Source organism: Morone saxatilis, unplaced genomic scaffold, assembly GCF_004916995.1.
Source record: "Morone saxatilis isolate NCDOM2014 unplaced genomic scaffold, NCSU_SB_2.0 Contig15, whole genome shotgun sequence".
NCBI lineage: Eukaryota > Metazoa > Chordata > Actinopteri > Moronidae > Morone > Morone saxatilis.
The window spans coordinates 19,510,014-19,520,914 of record NW_023339707.1 but is presented as its reverse complement, the minus strand read 5'-3'; the positions used below and the strand labels follow the sequence as shown (position 1 = coordinate 19,520,914).

Sequence of the window (10,901 nt, the reverse complement as noted above, 5' to 3'; positions counted from 1 at the left end):
CTTTCTCACCAGTAGAGCAGAATCATCTTTACCCGCCCTCCTTCCTGTAGGACAGTTTAGATTACTGCTTCTCAGACCTCCTTCGTCCTCGGCGTGTAGAGGGGAGATGTAAAGTTTATCGTTAGTAATCAGAATATTCTGATCAGACTTACTGTTTTTGTTCCTTCGGGTTACGTACCATTTAAAAAGAAACATGTGTGCTGCTTTTCATGTCATAATAAAACTCAAATCTTTTTTGGTATAATGTGTGTTTTTAAGGATAGGGTTGGCAGAGTTCTAGGCTGAGAAGCATCAGTGTCGTTTCTTCAGGGAGCTTTTACAAATGCTGTTACATTGGCGTCTTTGTCTTCACATGGTCCTCAGTTTCCAAGCGCTCACTCAATCACTCGCAAAGGCAAATTGCAATTGGTCAAACAAGGAGTTTGATTGTAGAGGATAGTTGGTGGCACTACTATCCAACAGGGCTGTATGTTTTTCATTCCATCTAGCTCTCACCGCTTCACCTAGCTTGGGCCTTCTGTCATCACTTAGTACAGTAATATACTTTTTAGTCTTTTGAACATGTGTGTTGTATGCCGTCTGCTACAGGAAAAGATGTTTGTGTATTTCTAAGTGTCAGGGAACCCGCGGTCACAGTCCACTTAACTGGGTTTTTCCACACACCTAAGCTGCTACAACCTCAGTTACGAAACCCGGAAAACTGCAAACAGGCGATACATGGCCTGGAAGTTCATACCTCACTCAACAGCTTACTTTACCATATAATTGCATTAACTGGTTTTCTGTTGTTTTTAATGTAACCTCTGGCATGAGTTGGAAAGATGTTATTACAAAGTTTGTGTATTTTTTTTTTTTTTTTTTTTTTACCTGACTGTAATGAGGTCTAAAGATATCAAGTTTGTGATTGTGTGTGCATACACAGCAAGTCTTGGCTCATGCATAACCAGAGCTTGCAGACAGGTTGTATTAAATGTGTGAAGCAAGTCAGGGAGACCTGTCAGCTTGACAACTGTGTTCACTGACTGTGGTAGATTAGCAGGTGTGTTTTTATCCGTTTTAAAAAAAAAACTTCTGGTGCACTGAAATATTGGTTCAGATTTTCATGGACAAATGTTTGTGTGTTTGTGACAGACTGGGCGCTCTTCTTTCCACTTAACTGTTCTGTTGGCCACAGTGTGTTTGGCACTACCACACACAGCCACCCTCGCCATACTCATACAATGGTCAGTTCATGTCCTCTTTCAACATCCTCCAACTACTCATATCAGCGTCATTACGTACATCTTGCATCCGTTCATTTATATACTGTAAACTCAACAGGATGGGATCATTCTTTTTAATGTACACCGTATATAAATGTACAATGTCTATATTTCTATGGTGCCCTACAACAATTTGTATCAGAAATGGTCAATAAAGAGAATTTTCTTTGTCATTTTTCTGTCACTTTTTTTTCCCACCGAAAGGTTCAAGTACACTTGCAGGTTATGGTGTCACTACTAGCTTAATTAAACTACAAATGATAATTACAGCACAAAAGTTATATTACTTTATTTACATGTCCAATGTTTAAGTCAACCCGTCAATTCTCTCTCAAAGCAACAAACTAGTACAACACCCTGAAGGTGAAATTTTATAACGGTGCAGCAAAATTCACATTTTACACATCAGTAGTTTTCCAACTTGTCAAACTGAAATCAGAGCTTTTCATGAGAAGTTAGCCAGGCATTTCACCAGTGCAACTCAATGTCATGATTGAGGAACAAAGTCTTTAGATAATGCATAGAAAATGAACAGTGGGGTGTGAAGATGAGTGGGGAGCACCGTGGATTCATGTTCTGGGGTCCAGAAATGTCAGAAAAACTGATCTAAAAGCTCACTCTCAAACACCTCTAGATGTCATACCTGATAACATCAAATCTAGGCATTATTTGTCCAAGACATTTATATTTACAACAAATATCTTCCTCTTCAAGAATAGTTTAACAGCTCAGTTCTGTAGTATTTAATTTACATTCACAAATGCAAGGCAAATAAATGTCTGTAAAGGTTACAATTTATCCAGAAAGCAAGGTTTCCTGAGTGCTTGATACAGTCAGACCTATGGCATTCATCTGAACAGACTTCAGCTGGAGGTAACTTTGTGTTGGTGCCACAGGACATATTTAGGGCACTAGTCACAACTCATTTGGAGATGAGGAGGTTGGTGTTATTTACTTCCATATCTGGCTTTTCATGCCATTGATGAGTCATAGGATTTGGCTTAACCACAAAAAGATCTGCATTGTGGGGCAGCTAGTTAAATTCTGAGAGGAAAATAAAACCAAAGAGGGGGAGTTCAACCTTTTGACTGAAAAGGAAACTGAAATAAAAACGTAGCAAGCAAACTATTTCTACCTTTAACGTTATAAAACTTTAAATTTAAAACTATTTTTTGAAGTTTAAACAAATGTCAGAACTTTCCTCAAAGAAGCCATATTTGTTTCTAAAAGCACTGCAAAAAACCAATCCAGGCCATGATCACAAATCCTTGCAGAGATGATTTTTAACTAGTGCAGAACAGTCACCCTTTTACCACACTGTGGACGAAGCCCCTAAATTATAGTCAGTACAAACGCCTACTGCAACCCACAGGAACATAACTGCTTGCCGCAAGTTGCCCATACAACAACATTGTGAACGTAAACAGAGTAAGCCTACAGGAACCTGTGTCTTTAGATATAATCTACCTTTCTTAACTTTGAGTCACGTCACCGAAAACCACAGTAAAAAGTCGGAATAAATAATTTCAAATAAATAAGTTTAAGGTACCGCGTCTGGTAGGCACACAGGGTTGGCATCAGAACCACACAAATGAAAAGTCACTCTGTCTGTACAACAGGAAAACAAAAACGCTGACTGTTGCTGATGTGCTCAAAGATAACGGCAAATGGTAGCAAAGATGATGAAAAAAAATGATGGATCTCTGTTTCTGTCTCCACACTGAAAATGTTCTATGCCGGGGTTTACTACCATCATGCATCAACGTCTTTGGTCAGAAGAGGGCGTCGCTGTTGATAACTCCTGGCCCAGCCTTGTACAATCTGAGGACATGAAATGCAAAGAGGAAGTTTAGTTCAGGACAGGAAAGGCATAACTATAGTAACAATAGTAACAATAATAATAATAATAATAATAGCCTCTTAAACCAATACAGAACTTGATATGATGGCTTTGTTCCTCCCATTTCACTGTTTCACAACATTTGTGTAAAGCTCAATGAGTAACTTTGCTCCTGATCAATACTGCCACCTAGTGTTTCTCATGGCTCAAAGCATTTTGACTGGAATGGACCCAGGCCAATCATTTCTATAGTATTATTCTAGCCAGAGCCATTTATTCTTTTATTATATTTCTGCTTCTTTGTAAACCAGAGTATTTGTACCACCAGGAGCATCAGAGGCAGTTAAGACAGCTTTGGTTTGACCTCGATAACTCAGATAACATGTACACACTAAAATACATTTGGTGTTTGGAGCTGCCTCAAAATAAACGTAACCAGAATGCCAGCCAGTGTTTTAAAAGGGCCAAAAGAGATGTGAGAGAGAAACGTTTAAGTCATGTTTACGAAATATTTGATCAATACTTTGTGAGGTTTGCAAATAAAAACGAGTTGTGCAACCTTTACTATACCAACCTATACTACTGCTCTACTTTCTATTGTACATTTTGCAGCTGTTTCTATGTGTGGGAGGAAGTGACTGGCCAATTGAGGAACTGCTGGGGAGTAAATGGTGCAACAACCACAAAAAAATGCAACAGTTTCTTTTGGTTTTTTGGTTTTTTTTGAAAATGTGGTCAGTTGTATTAAGATCTGCTGTGTTTAATCCAACCCTCTACATTTAGAAAGATAGGTTCATCATACCCTTGTGTCTTCTTCTCTCCACAACATTTCTTGTTCAGCTTCATTAAGTTCCTCTGAAGGATCATATGTGTAAACCGGTAACAGCTGATGACGGAGTCTGTCAATTCTGAAGGGACAAAAGACAAACACTTGTTTAACCGATCACACCGAGACACTGAAGTGAAGCAATCAAGTTTATCACAAAAGCATTGTTCCATAAAATCAATAAGTGCAGATTAAAAGCCTTACCTCCTCTTCTTACGGATATACATGACCTGAAACATATAAAGTGAATTAGAAGTATTACATATAGTGTAAATGTAAGTAGGTCTCTCTTTTAATTTAGCATTTCCCTTTATGTAGGTCATCCTATGCCAACCACACACACTAACCACTTACCACAGCCGCAGCGATCCCAAGGATAGTGATGAGGAGAAATGGTACCAACACATAGCTGACTGCCACATCCCCATCTATGATGGCAGGAGGCTGAGTAGTGCTGTTCATTGCATATGTTCAAGAAAGGGGGACACAGGGGGCTGCTTGTGCAGGGCCCTTACAAGCAGCAAACCCCCCACCTCCCTATGGCAGACACTGTGCAGCGGTCTCTCTCCTCAAGCTGCCCCTTTGTTGTTTATGCCTCATCCTTGTCGTTCATGTGACTTCCACATGGTATCACTGCCCTCCCTAATCAGCGAGAAATCTGAGGGAACACGTAAAAAGAGAGGAATTTGCAGTCACAATCGAGGAAGTTGTAAAGACACATGATGGCAGATCAGTTACGGGGAAAGGATCCCAACCTAGTTGCTCATACGCCAGCTTTTAAATAGGTATTTTCAACAGCATGTAAACAGTTAATGTGTAAGTGAGAACCGCACGGGACACCTTTTCTTGCTGCGGTCCGTTGGTCTGCTGGCATTTGTTAAATCTGCTCATGTGTACTTCGTATCATCAACCTAGTTAAACTAAAATATAACTACTGCTGTCTACGGGCATGTCGTTACCAGCTCATATATAAACACAGTTCACTGTTAACCGTTTACCGTTAGCTGCGCAGGTAACGTAGATGACACCGTCACTGACGACTTGTTTTATTGGGCAAATAAGTCGACACCAGCCGTCTGCAGCGGGGATTTAGTTCTTTAACGAGCTGGAATAAAGCAGTTTTTAGTTTCTTATATACATTTGAGTAAAGTCATACTCACTGTGCGGATGTGCAGAGCCTCTGTTTCGTGTGTCGTTAATGTTGTGGGTTCGCAGGCGGCTTCTTCCGTCACCACTAACTTCCTGGCTGACTCTTTCAAAATAAAGGCGGCGTGACCATACACAAAAATGCATAAATTAACATACATGTGGAAAACAAAACTGCCCCTGACGTGTATTTTATCACTACACTGTTATTTCATCTGTATACATGTTGGGAACGCATAAAAAAATGGTGTCCAAATCTTTATTTGAACCACATGATTGTACTGGCTGGGGCTTGCATAGCTTGAAGTGCCTAAAGTATACAATATTTTAATGCCAGACTCCAGACCAGTTTGTAGGTGCATCTGCAGTGCACAGACGACGGTACGCAGTAGCCAACACCAGGGCCTGTCACACTGAGTTGGTGTGGATGCGAACAGGTAAAACACCTGAGTATTAAAAGCTTGCAGCTTTTCTGCTTTTTTTTTTTTACCTCGTTGTTTTTAGTTACAAAAAAAGTGTAAGTGTAAAAAACAAACAAAAATGTCCACCGCCAAAGCTTCATGGGGGGGTTGCTAGGCCTTCTTGATTTTAAGGCGTGTAAGAAAACTTACTTAAAAATATACACAGTAGGCATATTTCTCAGCATTTGGTTCTTCTGTGAAGAAAAGTTAATGTGAAGTAAAATAGTTAAATAAATTGTCTAATAGAACAATTGCCGAGAAAACACTGAATTTTTAAAAAAAAAAGTATGAATGATTGTTAGAAAATAATTTAAAAAATACATAATACAGATAGTTCCCTAAATCAAATCACTTGCTTTACACAAACATCTTGCAGTTACTGAGTTCACTATTTGGGCTAATTGTAAATTTTTTAAAATAATATGAAATATCCATAAAATATGTCTCTTAGTCAGAGGTTGTCAGTTTACTAAAGTAATCTCACTTTGTTTATCCATTATCTGATCATAGCTCTTAAATAGAAGTTGTGGTGATTAAATATCAGCTGGTCGCTGTTTAATGTTAAATCCATGACACCGTCCATGGTGGTGAAATAGCTCACCTCATTGTAATCCACATTTCTCTCCGTTCCTCCCTCCCAGCCTATTGTATAAGGGCCCACTACAGATCCTGGCCCCCTCTGCAATGAGCCATCGGCTCTGCACCTGTCTTTATACAGGTTTTTGGCTGACATGTCACTGTGCTGTGATTTACATGTTGCAATATTTAAAGGCTATGGTGCTGTTGTTCATTAAGATGATCATTAAAGGAGTGTGTAGGGTTCAGTGGCATCTAGCAGTGAACTTGCAGACTGCAACTATTTGAATACAGCTCAGCCTTCCAAGTGTGTAAGAGAAACTATGGTGGACGCAAAACCTGTGAAAAATGCAAAAGGCCCTATTTAGGGCCAAAGTTTGGTTTGTCTGTTAAGGGCTACTCTAGAAACATGGTGGTTCAATATTGCAGCCTCAATGGAAGAGGGCCTTCTCCCTCTGTAGAAAAAAATGTTCTAAGGTAACCGAAAACATAACAATTCTTATAGTCAGGTGATTATGCACTAATAAAAACATACCTTTAAATACTATATTACATTTTCTGTCAATAGACCCTCCTAAATGTTACACACTGGACCTTTTAAAGTACAGGTCTTAATCATTTTCTTGTTGTTATACCTTTTGGCTGACATCACTTCAGGGTGCTGTGATTCACATGTTGCACAGTTGTGTGTTGGTTCAGTCAAGGTCGCCGCACCCCCTATTCAAACCACGTTCCCAGGGTGTGGGAGCTGGCATCACAAAAGAACATTGTCTGCCAGCACCACAGCATCAGCAGTTAGTCTGTTGGCATGGTTTTCTCCTAGATTGGTCCAAATAACTGTAAAGGCTCTCTTCGGACCATACACTGTATCTCACACAAAGAGAGTGGCCGGGAGTTTTAAGGGCAAACCAGGACCCTGGTCCCACTGACCCGGTTCAATATCCTGTCATAGAACCGAGGTCAAACCCAGGAACCGCTGCACTTTCAGAACCTGCAGCTGCTTCTTCCTGTGGACAGAGCAGGAGTTTGAGCAGCGCCGCATGGTAAGAAGCACTGACACCAAAGTGGACCACTCCACAATCTTTTCTCCATAAGAACATGAAAAATGACCAATGGACTACAAACTGTTCAGTTAAAGGTCCAGCGTGTAACATTTCTGAGGATTTATTAGCAGTAATTGAATATAATATGCATAAATATATTTATTAGTGTATAATCACCTGAAAATAAGAATTGTTGTTTTTGTTACTTTAGAATGAGCCTTTTTATGCAGAAGCAGCAGGTGGCCTCCCATGTAGGCCGCCAAGTTGAATCGCCATGTTTCTACAGTAGCCCAAAAGGGAAAACCCAACACTAGTTCTAGGGCTGTTTGTTTTATTTGTGCGTTCTGTGGCCACCATAGTTTCTCCTTCGTGCTTGGAAGGTGAGGGTGAGGCGACAGAGTTAGAATCTGCAACTTAACCACTAGATGCCACAAAATCCTACACACTGCACCTTTAAGTTAGATGTTAGCAGTTGTGAAACATGTAACTTTAGTATATCTACAGCCTCAGGCTTGTGTAGAATGTATTTATCCATTTATTTATTACAACATATAAAATGTGTCTATTCTCTTTTCAAATGTACCACTGATCAAGGCCAAAGTGTGGGCACATATATAGTATGTGGTTCAGCATCAGACTCTACAGTTGCTGCATAGGACGATAATGTTATTAGCGATAATTTTTAAAAACATCTATCTATCTGTTGTGCCTTGGTAGCTCACCTAGAGCATACGCCCCATGTACAAAGGTGGCGAACACTTCCACCATGTTCAAATGACAGACAGAACACGTTGAACAAAGTTTGTGGTGGCAACTTTACACCAGTTTCCTGATACTGATACTTCTCCTAAAAGCCCTGGAGGAAAATTCATTGTCACGTAGCACAAGAGGTTAAAGTCCTCAGTGGTTTTGTGACTACCTGAGTTCAATGCAGAAAGGATTATATACGGTAAAGTGATACAATCAGCCACCATTTCCCAACTCATTAGTTTTGGTTTTGTGTTATTCATCACGACATGTGTCGGTATGAAGAGTTTTGATTTAAAAGTCTGACTCTCTGTATAGCTAGAAGTATTCAGGCAAACTGCACACAAAAATATTCAGTCAGTATGATTTCAAAAACATCAGTTTGAAAATGTTTTTGTGTATTGCAGTATTTTAACACGGCCCCGCCATATTGCGTTTTTGTTTAATAATGGCTAGCTTACTTTATAATGAAGAAAGAACTCACATTTAACTCGCATACATCATATTTATTCTGTTGAAATACAATGGCACAAAACTATGGTAAAACATTTATATGATTGTTTTTACTAGAGACAACAAACAACAATTGATTGGCCTAAATCAAAATGTTTAAATACATACAATTAGAATGATCGGAAAAAAATATATTTTCTCTGTGTATATGTATTTATATGTATATAAATACATAACTGTATATATTGTTTTATTTGGTTAGTTTTCTATGTTATTCCATTAATTGAATGATCTTCAGTTGTGTAGCATGAAGGAACTGCAAACTTTTTTTTATTTTATAACCTTGTGTTGTATAATGATAAATACATTTCCTTCATTCCTTGATGGTATCTTCAGTGTTTACAGCAGGTTTAGTAGTTTTTGCATTGTCAGTCTCTTGCCACTAGATGTCACTAAACACCTTTGAGTAGAATTTCCCATGCCAGTGTAAATGTTGGGTATTCAGTTCAAAACTGACTTATATGTTTTGTTGCAACAGACCACATACAGTGGATCCCAAAACAGCAGCAACCTTGGGCTACTTCCTCAGAATGCTTTGGTTCTTCTAACATTTGTTTGAGCACAGATGAATCTGTCAATAAAATCGCTTTCAGGGAGATTAATTTCCCTGGACAGGGAAGAGAGAGAAGGAGGCAGTGAGGTTGCATTGTTTACTCAGGGCAGAAAGGAGGGAAGGGAAGAGAAAAAGGCTCCTAAGACTTGATTTAGTTGGTTTTCACATCAGGAGGGTGTTGGAGTTAGGAAGGAGATTAGGATTTAATGTAATGTATGTGATTATTTATTTGCTTGTGTAGGTTAGGGGTCAAGGTTAGACATGCAGTAGAGATAGTCCCAAAGCATTTATCTATATATAAGAAAATCTACGTGTGTCACTGTGCAACAAAGCATTTCTGCACAGCTCTGATAATGAAGAGTTGTGCAGCAGTGTGTGACTGCAGAGAACAGTCTGTATTGTCAGTTTAATTTTATTATTAGCATAAAGTTATTGCTCCTCAGAGTCAAACCAAAGCCAGCATCCGGTTGATCTGCTTTGAGGCATTTGCTCTTCCAGCAACCTCATCTCCACAGAACAAACACCTCCTCTCTTCACCCTGTTTGTGTTAGATGTTGAGTGGCTTTGGCAGAGCGCTTTGCTCCACTGAGAGTTGAAAAGGACCAGCGCTGCAAACAGTATTACTCTTTCCTCTGGTTTAACAGAGATGTTTACTGATATCTAATGTCAGTGTTATCATTTCATTTCTATTTGTAGGGAACTAATTAGCACGTCTGTTGCACTACAGGCAGATAAAATTTCAAAGGTGTTATCATTGCACCCAAAAACATGAAGGCACATTGTGTTGTAGGTTGTGGTTTTTCCATTGATACAAAGTGCACTAAAAAGGGGAAGGGTAATGGAAGGCACTGTGAGCATGTGGTTGTTTATATCAAAACCTCAAACCTCAATGTAATAATTAATTTACAAATAACAATAAGGATGTTCTCGAGTAAATAAAGAGAACAAAAGATAAGATTCATTTTATATTCAAAATTGGTTCTTATTTACTTTACTGAAAGAGGCCTGTGATGCAGTGATTAGATCACATATAAAAATCCCATATAAACCCATAAAACACCATTATTTAGATTTTGTGATTATAGTGCTTGTGAATTCCCACATTAATGAGCAAATCTAACTCCATTCAACGCCCCCCCTTTTTTTTAAGCAAGCTAACATGTAAATCTGACCTTGGATCATCCAAACATGAACCCAAAAACAGACCCAAACCCATAGATTACTTTCACCTCACCATGTTTCCTAACACGTGTCCAATCTGATCTTTATGTCTCTCAGCTCTGGGTTGCTTGCTTGGTCACCACTCTGTTTACAACGCTTCTGGACCACAGAGTGTAATAATGCAGCGCTTTACTGTCAGTGAGAGAGTTCTTTGGTGCAGAATGTAAGAATTGTGCACAGCCATAGAAACCAGAAGGCGAACAGATCTTCCTTGTGTACTTGAAACAGTGGATGGAGATTCAGTAGGCCTGTTAGGCAGCCAAAGGACAAAAACACTCCATCTCCCTCCCCTGCAGTTTAGTGCAATGTGGGCGTGATTGACAAGTACAGCGGTGACGCCCCCTCTCACCATGCGCTTTCCTTATTGGTTGGGAAGTGGAAGTCACATTTGGGGCTCTCCCCATTATAAATGATAAACATTAACTGGGATATTATTTTAGAAATGCTCTGTTATGTATAATGAAAAATGTTTTCCACGGACTCAAATATGACAAACATAGAACTCCCATGCTCATGAATGCTCAAAAATGTGAACGACCCACTCCCACCTGCAGATGCGGATAAATCTGGCGAAGCTCCCCTAAAAGCTCATGTGGTAAATGTTGGGAGGGGAATTTGAAAAGTCCTGTTTCCGAGTTTCATTAGCTCTCTCATTTCCCTTGCGTCCTATTTCTGTCGTCCATTGAAAGGAAATCGCTGGGCCATCCCCCCGA

The 10,901-nt window shown here is 39.4% G+C and overlaps 1 protein-coding gene across 1 annotated transcript; it reads right to left on the bottom strand.

Annotated features, from left to right (window-relative positions):
- Window positions 1–831: 831 nt before the first annotated feature.
- On the bottom strand, window positions 832–5,174 carry smim29 (small integral membrane protein 29). The gene is made up of 5 exons (XM_035656682.1): window positions 5,089–5,174; window positions 4,283–4,586; window positions 4,133–4,158; window positions 3,905–4,010; window positions 832–3,083 (listed from the first exon to the last, which is right to left on the bottom strand). The coding sequence occupies exons 2-5, from the start codon at window positions 4,388–4,390 to the stop codon at window positions 3,015–3,017; spliced, it is 309 nt and encodes a 102-aa protein (XP_035512575.1). The 5' UTR covers window positions 4,391–4,586; window positions 5,089–5,174; the 3' UTR covers window positions 832–3,014.
- Window positions 5,175–10,901: the final 5,727 nt, after the last annotated feature.